Source organism: Choloepus didactylus, chromosome 2, assembly GCF_015220235.1.
Source record: "Choloepus didactylus isolate mChoDid1 chromosome 2, mChoDid1.pri, whole genome shotgun sequence".
Taxonomy (NCBI): Eukaryota; Metazoa; Chordata; class Mammalia; order Pilosa; family Megalonychidae; genus Choloepus; species Choloepus didactylus.
The window spans coordinates 205,309,823-205,328,480 of NC_051308.1; the positions used below are offsets into that span (position 1 = coordinate 205,309,823).

The 18,658-nt window shown below is 40.3% G+C and overlaps 1 protein-coding gene across 7 annotated transcripts in view; it reads right to left on the reverse strand.

The window, feature by feature from the left end:
• Window positions 1–18,658, reverse strand: part of CFAP57 (cilia and flagella associated protein 57) — a 142,213-nt gene that overhangs the window by 20,424 nt on the left and 103,131 nt on the right. For 3 of the 7 annotated variants that reach the window (XM_037827494.1, XM_037827491.1, XM_037827492.1), the window contains exons 22-25: window positions 18,369–18,501; window positions 8,205–8,392; window positions 7,732–7,747; window positions 7,049–7,412 (exon numbers count right to left, since the gene is read on the reverse strand). In XM_037827494.1, coding sequence (XP_037683422.1) covers window positions 7,378–7,412; window positions 7,732–7,747; window positions 8,205–8,392; window positions 18,369–18,501 — 372 coding nt within the window. In that variant the 3' untranslated portion in view covers window positions 7,049–7,377. Of the gene's footprint in view, window positions 1–7,048; window positions 7,413–7,731; window positions 7,796–8,204; window positions 8,393–18,368; window positions 18,502–18,658 lie in introns of those variants that run through there. The other 4 variants (XR_005215401.1, XM_037827495.1, XM_037827493.1 and 1 more) reach the window with 3 other exon arrangements.

Consider the following 18,658-nt stretch of genomic DNA (forward strand, 5'->3'; position numbering starts at 1 on the left):
AATCCTGGAAATTAATGGTACTCTTATATCTGTATAGAGACCAGAAAATATTAAACTTCTTTAATATCTAATAATAAAATCAAGTCCACCAAGTAGAATAATAAAGTATGTTCTTGAACTTCTCTCTCCTGTTGTTAAGTTTCTTTGCTTTATGCAATTTCTAAACATCTATCCTATGAGTAATAGAGATAGTAGGATATATAAAGTACATGTAACTAAAGTACATACAGAACTGGTCATAAAAGATTAAACAGTGGACAGAGTAATTTGGTGCTTAAGAATATGGTTTTTGTAGTCATTCACCCATTTATTCAATAAATACTATCCCATTCCCAGTTCTCTATTCTGGGGATACGGCAGTGAAAAAGCAAAATCCATGTCTATACCTTTAACTGGGAACCAGATGGTAATGTAAGCCAAAAATTTAACATAATATTAATTAGCTCAGGGTAAGTGAGTACTTAGTGATAGAGCCCAAAGCTTCTCCTTGGGCAAGTTGGGCTCTTTAAACTCAATTTTGCATCTTTTATGATATTGCCCACCTCACACAGTTATTGAAATAGATCAAACGATGTAATGAAGGTGTGCCAGTTTGGATGTATTATGTTTCCCAAAACGCCATTATCTTTGATGCAATTTTGTGGGGGCAGACGTAGTAGTGTTGATTAGATTGGAATTCTTTGTTTCTATGGAGATGTAACTAAATCAACTGTGAGTGAAATGTTTGATTGGATGATTTCCATAGAGGTGTTACCCTGGCCATTCAGGGTGGGTGTTAATTGGATCACTGGAGTTGTATAAAGGAATTCACGGACAGAGGACCAGAGAGCAACTGAGAGTGACATTTTGGAGGAGCGGCAGCTTACAGAGACATTTTGGAGAACGCAACCCAGGAGCAAGCAGATGCTGGAGAGGAATGTTGCGGGAGAAAGCCATTTTGAAACCAGAACTCCAGAGCAGACGCCAGCCACGTGCCTTCCCAGCTGACAAAGGTGGTCCGGATGCCATCGGCCTTTTTCAGAGTCAAGGTATCTTCCTCTGGATGCCTTAGTTTGGACACTTTTATGGCCTCAGAACTGTAAATTTGTATTATAATAAGCCTTTATAAAAGCCAATCAATTTCTGGTATTTTCCAAAATGGCAGTTTTGGTAAACTGGAACAACCACATTAATAAAATGAAGGGGAAAAAAAACTATGTGATCATCTCAATTGATACAGAAAATGCATTTGACAATATCCTGCATCCCTTCTGGTTAAAAACACTTGGAAAACTAAGAACAGAAGGAAACTTCTTCATATGATAAAGAGGATATATGAAAAATCCACAGCTAAAATCATACTCAATGGCAAAAGACTGAGAAGCTTCCCTCTGAGATAAAGAAGACAAGGATATTCACTGTTACCACTGTTATTCAACATTGCACTGGATGTTCTTGTCAGAGTAATAAAGCAGAAAAAAGAAAAAAAAGGCATTCAAATTGGAAAGGAAACAGTATTTTTTCTATTTGAAGATCACATGTTCCTATATATAAAAATCCTGAAATTCCGTAACAAAGCTGCAGCAAAGTAGAGGGGTACAGGATCAATACCCTACAATCAGCAGTGTTTCTATATACTAGAATTGAACAACCTGAAGAGAAAATAAAGAAAAAAATCCACTTACAACTAAAAGAGTAAAATATCAAGAATGAATTTAACCAAGAATGTAAAGGACTTATATACAGAACACTATAAAACATTGCTGAGGCCTGGATTGTTGCTGATGTTCTCACAAACATTGAGGGCTGACAGTTTAGTATCCCGTGCCCTCTATCTTGGGACTTGGCCTTATGAAGCTTGTTACTGCAAAGGAGAGGCTAAACCTGCTTATAATTGTGCCTAACAGTCTCCCATTGAATCCCTCTTTGTTGCTCAGATGTGGCCCTCTGTCTATAGCTAAGCCATCTCAGCGGGTGAACTCACTGCCCATCCCCCTTATGCGGGACCTGACTCCCAGGGGTGTAAATCTCCCTGGCAACGCAGGATGTGACCCCTGGGAATGAATCTGGACCTGGCACTGAGGGATTGAGAACATCTTCTTGACCAAAAGGAGGATGTGAAATGAAACGAAATAGTTTCAGTGGCTGAGAGATTTCAAATGGAGTCGAGAGGTCACTCGGGTAGACATTCTTATGCACTATATAGATAACCCTTTTTAGGATTTAATGTATTGGAATAGCTAGAAGTAAACACCTGAAACTAACAAACTCCAACCCAGTAGCCTGGACTCTTGAAGATGACTGTATAACAATGTAGCTTACAAGGGGTGATGGCGTGATTGTGAAAGCCTTGTGGATCACACTCCCTCTATCCAGTGTATGGATGGATGGGTAGAAAGATGGGGATTAAAAACTGAATGAAAGATAAGGTGAGATGGGGGGATGACTTGGGGGTTCTTTTTTACTTTTATTTTTTATTCTGATTCTGATTCTTTCTGGTGTAAGGAAAATGTTTAAAAATAGATTGGGGTGATGAACACACAACTATATGATGGTACTGTGAACAGCTGATTGCACACCATGGATGATTGTATGGTATGTGAGTATATCTCAATAAAACTGAATTTAATTGAAAAAAAAAAGCTAGTGTGAATGCAAAAGACTCCTTTGAAAGCCTTATTTATAATGAAATAAAGTTTCTATTGTTGTTCTTAAAACAAACAAACGAAAACATTGCGGAGGGAAACATCGTCAAGACCTAGTATTAGGCTTTGCTGCATCTACTGCGAGAATGAAGACAACTCTCAGCAACCAGACTGTCGACATTCCAGAAAATGTTGGCATCACGCTGAAGGGCTGCACAGTTATTGTGAAGGGCCCCCGAGGTACCCTGCAGAGGAACTTCAATCATATCAATGTCGAACTCAAGTCTACTTGGGAAGAAAAAGAAGAGGCTTTGGGTTGACAAATGGTGGGAAAATAGAAAAGAGCTGGATACAGTTCATACTATCTGTAGTCATGTACAGAATACAATCAAGGGTGTTACACTGGGCTTCCATTACAAGATGAGGCCTGTGTGTGCTCACTTCCCCATCAACCTTGTTATTCAAGAGAGTGGGTCTTTGGTTCAAATCCGAAATTTCTTGGGTTCGGATAAGGCCAGGTATTGCCTGTTCAGTATCTCAAGCCCAGAAAGGGCTTCCTTCATTCTTGAAGGAAATGACATTGAACTTGTATCAAATTCAGCTGCTTTGATTCAGCAAGCAACAACAGTTAAAAACAAGGATATAAGAAAAATTTTTGGATGGTATCTATGTCTCTGAAAAAGGAACAGATCAGCAGGCTGATGAATAAGATCTAAGAGTTGTGCAGCAATGAAAACAAGATGCCAGACCTATCTGTAATTTTAAAGATGCAATAAAATTCATCTATTAAAAAAAAAAGACAGAATTAGGAGGCAGCTTCTCAGACCTTATACCCCAAGCACAAGCAATGAAAGAAAAAATAGATAAATGAGAACTCCTCAAAATTAAATCTTCTGTACCTCAAAGGATTTGTCAAAAAGGTGAAGAGGCAGCCAACCCAATGGGAAAAAAGTGTTTGGAAACCATGTATCTGATAAAAGACTGATATCTTGCATATATAAAGAAATCCTAAACTCAAGTCAATAGTACAAACAACCCAGTTATAAAATAGGCAAAAGATATGAAAAGACATTTCTCTGAGGAGGAAATACAAATGGCTAAAAAAGACATGAAAAAAATGTTCATCTTCACTAGCTATTAGGAAGATGCAAATTAAGACCACAACTATTAGAATGGCTGCCATTAAACAAACAGAAAACTACAAATGCTGGAGAGGATGTGGAGAAACTGGAACTGTTATTCATTGCTGGTGGGACTGTCTGGCAGTTCCTTAGAAAACTAGATAACGAGTTACCCTATGATCCAGCAATTTTACTTCTTGGTATATACCCAGAAGATCTGAAAGCAGTGACATGAACAGATGTTTGCACTTGATGTTCATAGTGGCATTGTTCACAATTGCCAAGAGACGGAAACAATCCAAATGTACTTCAACAGATGAGTGGATAAACAAAATGTGGTATATACACACAATGGAATACCACGTGGCAGTAAGAAGGAATGAGGTCGTGAAACATATGACAACATGGATGAACCCTGAAGACATAATTCTGAGTGAAATAAGCCAGACACAAAAAGAGAGATATTGTGTGTTACCAAATAATGTGAACTCTGTGAAAAATGTAAAGTAAGTGTCTTATCTTGTAGAATATAGGGGACGTAGAGATAAACAGCAAATAGTGAACGGGGGATGATAATCTAAGAAGAACAGATAAGATATTGAGGGTAACCTTAATGATATGGGAATGCTCAGAAATGACTACGATTTGTTAATTTTCTTAGAGTTTGGTAGGAAAATATTGGAAGCAATGTAGTTATTTTAGCTTATTTGTTTTTCTTTTTCCTTTGTTTTGTTTGAAATGTTTTTTTTTTAATTTTTTGATAAAGCTAAAAAAAACACACACACACATGCAAAAACATTGTTGAAAGAAATCAAAGAAGACCTAAATAAATGGAAGGTCATTCCATGGTCATGGATTAGAAGTTTAAATATTGTAAAGACGTCAATTCTACCTGTTCTAGTCTGCTAATGCTACCGGAATGCAAAACACCAAAGATGGATTGGCTTTTATAAAAGGGGGTTTATTTGATTACACAGTTACAGTCTTAAGGCCATAAAGTGTCCAAGGTAACGCATCAACAATCGGTACCTTCACTGGAGGATGGCCAATGGCATCCGGAAAACCTCTGTTAGCTGGGAAGGCACGTGGCTACTCCAAAGTTCTGGTTTCAAAATGGCCTTCTCCCAGGACGTTCCTCTCTAGGCTTTGGCTCCTCAAAACTGTCACTCTTAGTTGCTCTTGGGGCATTTGTCCTCTCTTAGCTTCTCTGGAGCAAAAGTCTGCTTTCAAAGGCCATCTCCAAAATGTCTCTGTAAGCTGAAGCTCATCCCTCCATTCCAGTGCATTCTTCAAAGCATCCCTCTTGGCTGTAGCTCCTCTTCAAAATGTCACTCTCAGCTACACTGAGTTCCTTCTGTTTGTCAGCTCATTTATATGGCTCCACTGATCAAGGCCCACCCTGAATGGGTGGGGCCACGCCTCCATGGAAATATCTCATCAGAGTTATCACCTACAGTTGGGTGGGACGCATTTCTATGCAAACAACCTAATCCAAATTTTCCAATTGAATCCCCACGAATATGTCTGCCCCACAAGATTGCATCAAAGAATATGGCTTTTTCTGGGGGACATAATACATTCAAACCAGCACACTACCTGAAGCAATTTTCAGATACAACACAATCCAAATAAAAATTCCAATATTCTTCTTTGTAGAAATGGAAAAGCCAATCATCAAATTTGTATGGAAGGCTAAGGGGTCCTGAATAGCCAAATCCTTCTTGAAAAAGAAGAACAAATGACTCACACTTCCTTATCTTAAAACTTATTACAGAGTAATCAAAATAGTATGGTACTGACACATGGACAGCCATGTAGACCAATGGAATTTTATTGAGAGGTCAGAAATAAATTCCCACATCTACGGCCAATTGATTTTTGACAAGGGTGCCCAGTGCTGTCAATGGAGAAAGAATAGTCTCTTCAACAAATGGTGCTGGGAAAACTGGATATCCATATGCAAAAGAATGAAGAGTGACCCCAACCTCACACCATATACAAAAATTAACTCAAGAAGGTCAAAGACCTAAATATAAGAACCAAGACCATAAAATTCCTAGAAAAAAACATAAGGAAGCATCTTCAGGACCTTGTCTTAGCCAACAGTTTCTTAGATTTTTCATCAAAAACATGAGCAACAAAAGAGAAAAATACATAAATGGAACTTCATCAGAATTAAAAAGTTTTGTGCATCAAAGGACTTCATCGTGAGAGTAAAGAGACAACCTATAGAATGGGAGAAAATATTTGGAAACCACATATCCATTAAGGGTTTAATATCCAGAATATATAAAGAAATCCTATAACTCAACAGCAAAAAGACAACACAACCCAATTAAGAAACGGGCTTAAGACTTGAATAGGCATTTCTCCAGAGAAGATATACAAATGGCCAAAAAGCACATGAAAAGATGTTCAACATCATTAGCTATTAAGGAAATGTAAATCAAAACCACAGTAAGAGAACAATTTCATACCCAATAGAATGGCTACTATTAAAAAAAAAGTGTTGGAGAGGATATGGAGAAATAGAACACTTGTTCATTGTTGGTGGGAATGTAAAATGGTGCAGCTGCTGTGGAAAACAGTTTGGTGATTCCTCATAAAGTTAAGTATGGAATTACCATATGATCTAGAAATTCCCTTCTAGGTATATACCTAAAAATTGAAAGCAGGGACTAAAAAAGATATTAGCACAACAACATTCATAGCAGCATTATTCATACTTGCCAAAAGGTGCAAACAACCCAAGTGTCCATCAACTAATGAATGGATAAACAAAACATGGTATATACACACAATGGAATATTATTTAGCCATAACAAGAAATGAGATTCCAATACGTGCATCAGCATGGATGAACCTTGAAGGCATCATGTTGAGTGAAATAAGCCAGACACAAAAGGACAAATATTGAATGATCTCACTAATTTGAAATAATTAGAATAAGCAAATTCATAGAGCTAGAAACCAGAATACACGTTACCAGGGGTTGGGGTTGGGGTAGCGAATGGCGCGTTAATGCTTAATTGGTACAGAGTTTCTGTTTGGGGTGATCAAAAAGTTTTGGCAATGGATGGTAGTGATGGTAGCACAGATTGTGAATGTAATCAACACCATTGAATTACATATTTGAATGTGATTAAAAGCAGAAAGTTAGGTTGTTCGTATGGTACTAAATAAGATTTTTTAAAAAAATAGCACTTTACAACACAAACTGTGAATCCTATTGTAAATGATGGATACAGTTAATAATACAATTATAAATGTTCTTTCATGAACTGTAACAGTGTACCACATTGATATAGTGTGTTAATAATGGGGTGATATATGGGAACTCTGTAATTTATGCCTGAATTTTCTGTCATGATTCTCTAATAATAAAGAAAAAAAACAGAAGGAAACAATTTTTAATCAATTTTACTGGAGACTAGTGCCCAGCAGATTGGGGAAGATGGGGCAAGCAGCAGCTGCTCCAAAGATGCCAGGCTAAGATAGGCAGAGGTGACCAGCAGGCACTGGGGGCTTAGATGTTTGTTGAGTATTAGAGGCGTGTCGGCCTTTGCAGGTTGAAGATACGGACATCTGGTTATATTCCTTTGCTCTTCAGTGCATTAAAAAACCACCTGTCCTCATATCTGTGTAGCTGGGTTCCCAATAATGGGGCCTGTGGGTAAAGAAAAAGGATTCCAAGAGGGAGAAGTACCCTCTGAAATGGAGGAGCAGGGCACGGCCTTGCGGATAAAGCTGACACGTCCAGAGTGACATGGGGGTCAGAGAAATAAAGGAAGGGTTCTGCTTATATTCCTGAGAACAGGACCAGCCGATATGTGAGACTTTGAGGTGTTCTTGTAACTTTCCCATGTTAATTATATTAATTTTATCTTTTCCCTTGTCTTTACACAGAAGTAAAAATCCACAGAAAATCTCAATGTGTTTCATAAAGGGAAAGAAAATGCAAGAGGCTTTGTCTGGTCTTGACTTACCTGGTAGAAATGAAAGCTAGGTCAGAAACAGCAGATGGTCATATTTAAGATCAGGTGGTCCAATCTGTAAGGCCCAGGGAAGAAAAGGGGTGGTGGTGGGGGGACAGCAGGAAGCCAGCCCCAAAGTCTGGCGTGAGCTCTGCAGTGACTGGCAGCCCTGTGTCCAGGTAGGGACACGCAGCAGCGGCTCTTTATGAGTTGGAGCACCCCAGTCCTTAGGAACCCTGCTTTCCTTCCCCAACCCAGCTCACTGGCTAAACAGAGAACTGGACCAGTTGTGGGCAAACACCTTTATTCTGATGGACCCAGTTCCTTGGGGCAGGGAGAAAGAGGTTAGGTGGGGTCTGTGCTGCAGGGACTGTAGGAACTCCAGCCTAGAGTCTGGCCTGGAGAAAGATGCTTAGTGCTTCCTCTGGCTGTGGATGGACATGACCCACCAGAGGGTGTCACTTGGTGTCCACCTAAAAATTCACCTCTGAGTCGATGAGGGAGGGAAGTCGAACTCCAGTGAGGGGATGGAACCCTGGGACCTGTTCTTGCTCTTGGATTTGTTCTCTGAGGCGCTGGATTTCTAGGCGTTGCATTTCGATAATTCTTCCAGTTTCTTCTTGCTCATTTAGTCTCGTTGTGGGAGTGATGCCAATCATGTCCCTGCTGGGCACTGTGAGCAAAAGAGCAGGACTAATGGGGGCCTGTTTCCTGGACTGCTGCCAAGCTTCTTTGAAATTAACCTAAACTCCTTCCCTCCCTGCTGCCGTTATACATTTATTGAGCACCTATTATGGGGCAGACACTTGTTCCAGACACTAGGGATACAGAGATCAGATGTTTCACTGTCTTGCAGAGAGATGGAGAAATGAAGAAACCCACTTCTGAGGGAGATAAGGTTAATTCTGAGCATGGCCCCAGCCCAGCCCCTCTCCTGAGCCCCCCATGGTCCACCTGCTCTGAGGCCCTCTCCAGTGGAGGCTGTTAATTCTCCCATTCCCCATGCCCTCAGGCAGGGTGGAACTCTTGTGGTAACCAGTGTTGGTTTCCAAGCCCCGAGGCTTCCTCCCCATGTAAAACTCTTGCTCCTGGAGACCTCTCTGCCCCTCCTTGTGTGGCCACTCTCTCATGTTCCTTGAAGAATTCTCCCCAGATCATCAGTCATCCTCCCTCTCTCAACATCCTCTCTCCCTCTGTCCACAGCCAGTCTGATTCCCTGGCCTCATGAAGCAGAACTCTCAGCATTGACTGTGGTGGTTTGAAGTCATATATACTCCAGAAATCCTATTACTGGAGTCCTTTATAAACAGAGTGAATGGGGTGGGGGGCGGGGAGGGAGAGAGCACGCACACCAGCCACAAAAGCAAGAAGCTGAAAGCAATGAAACCTAGAAGAGAAGGGAGAGACCAGAAGACGCCACCATGTGCCTTGCCAAGTGGCAGAGGAGCCAAGGATCGCCAGCAGCCGGCCTTCGGGAATAAAGCATTGCCTTGATTTAGACTTGATTTTCTCAGCTTCAAACTGTAAGCTAATAAAATCCCATTGTTTAAGCCTACCCATTTCATGGCATCTGTTTTAAGCAGCCTAAGATACTAAAATTATGACCTTGACCTCCAATGCCATGCCAGTGGCCACTCTTTATGGCTTCCCCTCTCTTCACCAGGATGCTGCATCTTTTAAATCTTTCACTCTAGCACTCCATTCTCTCATCACAACCTCTCTTCTTTCCTTATGCTCAAGACACCTATTCTTTGACTGAATTGAGACCTCTTCTTTCTGGACAACTTGATTTTTTACCTACCAAATGGGCCCCCATTAGATTCACTCCTTTTCTATCCAGTTAGAGCCACAGTAAGTTTCTTCCACCATTTTCTTGATAGCAGTATTCTATCAAGTATTTTATTTCCCTGTCCTTCTGTCCCATGTACCCTGCACAGCCCGTACCTGAGATAATCCAACCATTCTATGTCTACACTTCTACACCTGGGCTTCCGTGCACTAGTGGAAAAAGTAACATGGGATTCAGATTCATGGTCTTCAACCCCAGCTGAATGTTTTGTCCATAGTCAGTGGACTCTCCCATTCCCTCCAGAGGCATTTCTGAACTTTAATCTCTATACTACCTCCTCTTCTCCACTCTTACAGATTACTTTGCCACCTACTTCACTGAGAAACCAAACCTCCAATTCCCTAACCACAGTTAAACTTATCTCAGTGGAAAAGAGTATGCTTTCCTGTCTACTACAAAGACTTTTCCTTGTACCTCTTGGGGAAAAACTAGAAAAGAATGGGTATTGGAGACCAAGGAAGGGAGAGAGTTTCAAAGAGAGATGGCCAGTGGCCAGCATCACCTTCAGCCTCTAATTGGTCTGATGGGGGCCAGCATTCAAAGAGTACTCAGCTGATCCCATCATTCTTTCCAGGAGAAGTCTGGACTCTTCTTTCTGCTCTTGCTCCTTGACTCCTCTTTTCTGCAATTTCTAGGCTCTTGATTTTTAGTATTGTTTTCCTTTTTTAGGTCTTGGCCCTTCATCCTCCCTCTGCTACTGGTTGCCCTTGATAACCACCCTAGTCAAGCTGTCCCTGGGGTCCTAGGAAGATGAGTGCTCCTATAGAAGGCACAGCTCACCCAGGCTACTAGCCACTCACCTGCTATGGCCTCTGTCAAGTTTCTGTTTACCTCTCCACCTGTTCCCTCAGCTATGTCCTCCCTTCCTAGTTACCTACATAGTCTCTGGACCAAGCTCTGTACCTTCCCCCATAGGCCTTCACACAAAGCTACTCACCCAGTCATCATCTGGCTTCCCACGGGGACCCAACCTGTATTTGCAAGGCCACAGTCCCGGAGGTACCCAGTAGGAGTGAGCCTGAAAATGTTCCAGCACTCACAATTCTTCCTTTCTCTTCAGCTTGGTGTGGACAGAGGGTCTCTGGGCTACCACCAGCAGGACTGGCCACAGGTTTGTCTCTTTGCCCCAGTGCTTCTCCAGATTTTATATGGAACTTGATGCAGATTGTAGCTTTAAAGCAACACCAGGTTGCCCAGTTACAGGGTGATTAAGTGATCTCAGAGGCTGGGCAGTGGGCTGTACTGCAGAGTCAGCCTCTTCCCACACGTGCAAGGGAGGAGGAGATCAGCGATCGCAGAGCTGCAGGGCAGTTCAGGGGGGGACAGAACTGCTGGCTGATGAAGGGGACTTGCCTGGAAAATGCCTGGCCAGAGTGACACTGCCCCATGAATGTTCCCAGGGTGCTTCTCTGCCCCCTGGTAGACCAGCTGACATGGAAGATGGTCCAGTGGCCCAAGGTAGGCTTCTGCTTTGTTTACTGATCTGACTCCCTCCCTAGTCTGTGAGCATCTTGAGGGCAAGAGCTGTGCTTTTCCTCTATCTCTTCCCTTCACTCCTACAATTCTCTTCCCATTCCCTCAGATAATGACTTGTCTGCTCACCATACTTTAGTTCAGTCTTGCAGGGTGCCCCCTTTGCTGATCCGTGTTCCATGTGCTGTGGGTGTGTAAACCCAGCTGTCCTCCCTCCATGGCTGTGCAGTCAGTTCTCTCCTTGTGGCCCCACCCTCACCACTCTTCTCATATCCCCATTCTCCTTCTTGCTCCCTGCTCTGACCCCAGCCTATCATATTCCAGATCTGGTCAGTCTCCCTCTCTGCATCTTGCCCACAAGCTTCCTTCAGTAGATTAAATCCTGATTTTAAATGATGGAAATAAGAATGTGCTTAGTGATATATTCAGATTCACTTCTACAGTTTTATTTGTATTTTATATTATTTGTGTGCCCTTTTCTTCCTTTTTTTTTTTTTTGGTCTTGTATATTTAAGTCCGCCCCCCCTACCCCCCCCCCCCCCCCAAACTTTCTGGTTTGGAAATATTTCTTTTTTTTTTTTTTTAAATTACTTACCCTTAAAAGTTTAGGATACACATATTTAACTTAACAGAGTCCAAAGTAAATCAATATCTTTACTCTCTGTAGAACAACATAAGGACTCAGAATTCTATAGCTCAACTCCCCTGGCTTATATGCCAGTATTTTAGTTCTATCTTGCTGTTTTAACCCACAATTTAGACATTGGTTTATACAGTTAATGCTTGCTTAGATTCCATATATTTGCCATTTCCTGGATCATCATTTTTTCTTGCATTCAGACTTTTGTCTGAAATCATTTTTCTTCTTCCTGAAGTATATTCTCTAGAAGTTCCTTTATGAGGATTTGTTGGTGACAAATTCTCTCAGTTTTCATCAGAATTTTTTTCCTTCGACCCTGTTTTTAGAAGATAGTTTTCACTGGTTATAACCCTAGGGGACAGTTATTACCTCTCAGCACTCTGAAGATTTCATTTCTGGCTTATGCTGTTGCTATTGTTGAGAAGTCAGATGTTAACTGAATTGTTAATTCTTTATTTGCAATCTATCTAATCTCTCTGGCTGCTTTTAACATCTTCCCTTTGTCTTTGGAGTTCTGTAATTTACATGTGACCTTTTTCTCATTTATACAGCTTGGGATCCATTGGCTTCCTGGATCTGATGATCGGCATCATTCATCAATTCTGAAAAACTCTTAGCTATTCTCTATTGCAATGTTTCCTGTCCTCATTCTCTCTTCCTTTCTGTAACTTCAATAAGATGTGAGTTAAATTATGCCATTCTATTCTCTTTGTCTTTTCCTATATATTTGTCCCTAAGGGCTACAATCTGGGTAATTCCTATATTCTTATCTTCATTCTTTTATTTTATGAATTCTCCCTGCACATATGTCTATCTATTGTTCAGTCTGTCCACTGCATTTATACTTTTAATTATTACAGTTTTCATTTCTGGAAGTTTTAGTTGGTTCTTTTTCAAATATGCCTATTCAATTTGGGGAGACTTTAATTCTTTTGTCTTATTTTCAAATTCCCTTTCTATTTCTTTTTTCACATTAAACATTCTTATTTTAATAATTCTGCTATCCATTGTCATTGTGGTTTTATTCTGTAATTTGTCTATTTTGTTGCTTTTCATTTTCATGGTTTATTTCTTCATGTATTTAGTGATTTTTGATTGTGAATACATGTTCCTTGGAACATTATCTATGGGACTTCTTTGAACCATGGGTTTAAAATATACTCCTGAAGAGAGAATTTGCATTTTCTTCTGCTAGGGACCTGGGAAACTACCAGCTTGGGGGCATTTAAAATTAAATTTTCATTAGGGTTGCTTTGAGCCACAAATTTATTGTAAATTCGAGACTTAAACCTGCCTGAATATGGGCTGTGGGTAGGAATTTTCAGGGAGAAATCTTATCTCTTGTGTTTCTTCTCTTTCCATATAGAGCCAAGGCTGATATATACTTATCCCAACCACGTTTCTCTGCAATGTATGTTTCCCCCCTTAGTTCACCTATATTTTCCTAATTCATTCTGTATTGCTTTGACTCAGGTTTTCTTTTCCTTTTTTTTTTTTTTTAATCTTTCTTCTTTTTTCTTTTCTTTTCTTTTTTTTTAATTTTGATATGCCTAAAATAACAAACTGGAAGTGGAAGGCAAGCATGCTTTTCCTCATGATTGTATTTTCTTAATTTAATTATTATTATAAAGGTTATACATGCCCATAGTTTAAAGAATCAGATAACCATATAAGGCTAACAAATAACAATAATTTCCCATTTCACTCTCCCTCTACTTCCCACTCCTCAGAGGCAATGTTGCAGTTTGCTAATGCTGCCGGAACGCAAAACACCAGAGATGGATTGGCTTTTATAAAAGGGTGTTATTTGGTTACACTGTTACAGTCTTAAGGCTATAAAGTGTCCAAGGTAACAACACATCACCAATCGGTACCTTCACTGGAGGATGGCCAATGGTGTCCAGAAAAAACTGTGTTAGCTGGGAAGTCACGAGGCTGCATCTGCTCCAAAGTTCTGGTTTCAAAATGGCTTTCTCCCAGGATGGTCCTCTCTAGGCTTCAGTTCCTCGAAAATGTCACTCTCAATTGCTCTTGGGGCGTTTGTCCTCTCTTAGCTTCTCTGGAGCAAAAGTCAGCTTTCAATGGCCATCTTCAAACTGTTTCTCATCTGCAGCTTCTGTGCTTTCTTCAAAGTGTCCCTCTTGGCTGTAGCTCCTCTTCAAAATGTCGCTCACAGCTGCACTGAGTTCCCTCTGTCCGTCAACTCATTTACATGGCTCCAGTGACTCAACTTAGACCCACCCTGAATGGGCAGAGCAACATCTTCATGGAAATTATCCAATCAGAGTCTTCACCCACAACTGAGTGGGACACATTCCAAAGAAACACTCAAAGAATTACAATCTAATCAACACTGATAACATCTGCCCACACAAGATTACATCGAAGATAATGGCATTTGGGGGACACAATATATTCAAACTGGCACAGGCAACAATGTCAATATTTCAGCTAATTCTTTTGGCATCTACTTCCACACTCTCATTAACATATTTATATGGCTTCTTTGGTTTATTATTTTTAGGCATTATCTATTCAGTTCCCACAGTGAAACATGAGGATTCAGCTTTCCTTCAGCTCCCTCCCATCCATACATTCTTCCATCCTTCCATCTCCCAAAATCTTGATCAGAATTTACATTATTATGACTTACATAACTGCTGGTCACATCTGAAACATGCAGTATACCATGATTACTTTTCCTTTTCTACACAACTATTTGCTTTCCCTGGAATTAATACCTGTTTTGTTTTTTCATTTGCCTAATTTTATATGTACTTATTGCTAATTCATTCTCATCTCTTTGGTAGTTGTGTAAATGTTCTCTCATTAGATATTAGATATTCTACCAGTTTCATCTTCTCCAAGTGCCTTCTGACCTATCCAATCTAGATAGGTTGCTTCCTAGTCCTTTGGCAGAGCTGTTATCTGGGAATCTCCCTTCACAATCATCTTAGGGATTCCTCTGCTTCTTTCTTGAGTATCCTATTTCTTGAATCCTATGTCTTCTTTCTTGGTTTTCTCCCTTGCTTTGGTGAAGAACATCTGTTAGTAGCTTCCTGAGAAAGGGTGAATGGGAGGCAAATTTGTTGAAACCCTTGCATACCTGAAAGTGTCTTAATTCTACTCTCATGCTTGATTGTTTGTTTGGCTGGATCTGGAATTCTGGCTGGAAATCTTTTTTCCCTTGGAAGAGTAAAGGCATTTCTCTGCTCTCTTCTAGCTTCCAACTACTATTGATAAGACCAATGCAATTTGGATTGTTGATCCTTTGTATGAAACCTGCCCCCACCCAACTTTAGAAGCTTGGAGGATTTTTTTGTTGTACTCTGGTATTCTGAAATTTCATTATGTTGAAATTCTGGTGTGGATCTATTTTCAGCCATTGTACTGGATAATAGAAGACTCTAACCACTTCTTTCTTTTTCTTTTACTTTTTTTTCTTAACACTTTTTATTATAAAATATAACATATATACGGAAAAGTGATAACTTCCAAAGTATGGTTTAACAAGCGATTACAGAAAAAATTTCAAAGTATAGTGTGGGTTACAGTTTCACAATTTCAGTTATTTCTCTCTAGCCATTCCAATACACTAGAGACAAAAAAAAAAAAAAGAAAAAGAAAAAGAAAAAAATCTATATAATGATTCAGCACTCACAATCTTCTGTCAAATCCTATCTTTTCTGTTGCTACTTCTCCCTCTCATTTGATCACTGTCTCAATCTTCAGGGATATCTGGGCAATGACCACTCTAACTTGTTCATATTGAGAAGGGGTGTTGACATTATGTGGAAAGGGGATGCAGTCTAACAGCTTCTTAAACAGACAGTCCTTCCTGTTTTTAGTTCTACTTTCATCTTTCGGAGAACTGCTAATTCCTGAGTCTTTTGACGGTTCTATGGTATACATTAGGTTTTGTGCCAGTTTGGATGTATTGTGTCCCCCAAAACGCCAAGTTCTTTGATGCATTCTTGTGGGGGCAGAAGGATTAGTGTTGATTAGGTTAGAATCTTTGGATTAGGTTGTTTCCATGGAAAAGTGACCCACCCAACTGTGGGTAATACCTTTGATTAGATTATTTCCATGGAGGCTTGGCCCCGTCCATTCAGCATGGGTCTTGAGTAGTTTACTGGGGTCCTTTAAAAAGGCTGGCACAGATCCAGATGCTGGCTGGCTGGCTTAGCTCAGAGATGCTTGGCTACAGCCAAGAGAGACATTTTGAAGATGGCCATTGAAAGTAGACTTTTGCTACTCCAGAGTTTGCCTGGGAGAAACTACGAGAACATCCCCAGATGCCTAGAGAGAAATGTACTGGGAGAAAGCCATTTTGAAACACAACCTGGGAGCAAAGGAAGAAGATGCCAGCCATGTGCCTTTCCAGACAACAGAGGTGTTCCAGGCGCCATTGGCGTTTCTTCTGTGAAGGTACCCTGTTGTTGATGCCTTAGCTTAGACACTTTTATGGCCTTAAGACTGTAACTTAGTAACCAAATAAACCTCCTTTATAAAAGCTAATCCATTTCTGGTATTTTGCATAATGGCAGCATCAGCAAACTGGAACAAGCTTCTTCTCAGTTCCATGCTTCTGACTTAGGATTCAGGTTTCTTGGGTTATGAAGTGAGTTACCATTCATCCATTCATTTTTCAGCTTCCAAAATGGCATTGCTGTTGTTTTCTTTTATGTTCTCTTTGTTCTTACGGTTTATTTCTGTCATTTTAGTAGGTTTTCAATTAGCCACCTTTAATCAAAAGTTCTAATGATAGGGTTTTAATATTTGAAAAACAAACATATGTATCTATTAGCTCTGTTAGTTAATTGCTGCCTGAATGAAAATTGAATATAAATGCTGCTAAAACTAAAATACTGGCTTGAGGATGACAGCCTCTTGTGTTCAGATAAAGAATTCTTGAAAACCAACTGAACCAGTCAATCCCTCAGACAACTTGGGGATGTGTATTGTGAGCTAACTCATCTTCATGGGCCCATGTTCAAAAGCTGAGGTCAGACTTAGGTTCTTCCATGATCAAAACAGCTAACTGTTAATATCTGTTTTCAATGGTTTCAAATGAAATCTTCCTTGAGTAAAACTCGATCACACAAATGATACAGTGTTTGGTTTGCTTCAAAATAATCCAGGGTGGGGGTGGGTAATGACAGAAGTTGATAACTGTTGGAGTTGGGGGATGAATTCATGGCTGTTCCCTCCATTTTTGCGTATGTCAGAAAATTTCCATAATACTAATGAGAAGAACCTGGTTAAACCACACAGCATCCTGAGAAGGTCTTGACTGATTATTTGCTAGGAAGCTTAAGCAGATTTGAAACTTATTTTTTAGAGATGTTTTGCAATTTTTCACAGGTACATCTGTGTTTCACCTCCAAGAGAACAGGATTTCATCTCCAGCACTGTCAGGTATTTCAATTTTCATAACACATTCCATACTCTCATGTCAGTTCTCTAGACCTAATATTGTCACTTTGGGTACTACTCAGAGGGTTTACTCATGTCACAAGCTCTCTCCAACTCTAACCAAAAAGGCATGTGAGACAAGAAATCCATCCATCCATCCATACTTAAATTATGAAATAGTTTAAGACTCCAAGAAGCTGCAAAAATAGTACAAAGAGTTCCTATGTACCCTTCAACCAGCTTCTTCCTATTATAATATCTTATGTAATCATAGTACAAGAAACAACTGATATTTGAAAGACCCAATCCACAGCCATGGGATGTTTCAGTTCATCAAGGTCTCTAAGCTTTATTCCTGAATATAAGCCACCAGAAAGCAATATACTTGAACCATGGAGCCTTAACTTTCCATAGAAATGCCTTATACTCTTGGTTTTTATTGACTGCCCAGATAAGAAATGGACACTTGAAGAACATTTTGCTATTGTCTGAAAGCTTACAGCTTAAAGACAAGTCCATTATTCAACATTCCTTTTGTAAAGACCCATATGGTAAGTTTCTCATAGAATTTAGTGCCAGGAAAAGGTTTGTTTCTTCAGAATAAACTTCCTTTTACCATACATGAGAACTATGTAACCTATCATATTTCTTTACTTCCCTTTTCGCCTCGGTCATCAGAAATTCAGAGGAACCTTAGAATACAACTGCAGTAACTGACATTTAATGTTTCTTATGTAATTTCCCCTTTCCCTTTAAACAGTTTCTGATCTTTCTTTTCATCTTTATTTTAATCTTCCAGGTCTACGATTCCCTTATCCATAATTCTAAAATGCAAAAAAGCTCTAAAAATGGAAAGCTTTTTGAACTCACAAAGCTTAGTGTGAATAGTCATATGTTCCACTATGGAAACACTGATGTGTCTGACTTTAGGGCATTGCCTCAGACTCCTCTGGGGATGCTATGTAACATACAGTACATACAGTATGCCCTTTCTAAACTCTGAGAAATCTTGCATTCTGAATTATTGTTAACCCCAAGGGTTTTGGATGAGGGCCTGTGGACCTGTGAGTGTTTGAATATAGTAACATTCTCCCACTCTTTGGAGTGAAGGCATGCCATACGGAGAGGCTCTCGGAAGGCCATGGGGTAGATGTGACCTGAGGAGGAAGCTTAGAAGGGGTCGCCTTAGAAGCCAAATGGACATGTGGCTCATGGCTCTCACTGATCCCCTGATCCCAAAAGCCAATCTCCCCTGGAGACTTGTGACATTACCTGTGTCTGGAATATCCTGTGGACGGACTTTCTTGGTCAACTTCAGGGCTGCGTCAAGGTCATAAACTTGGGAGCGGGTGAACTTTAGCTCCCTGCGGAGCTCATTAATTTCCTTGATCAAGGAGACATTTTCCTGCAGCAAAGAAGGAAGAGGGAGTGAGTCTGGACTAGTGAGCAGTGGGCACAGGGCCTGCAGGCTGGGGGATGGGCAGAGTTGGGCCTGGACCCAGATTAACTCTCAGATTCCTCTGTTGGAGCATGAGTCTTTATCCCAGCTCATGACTCTGCCT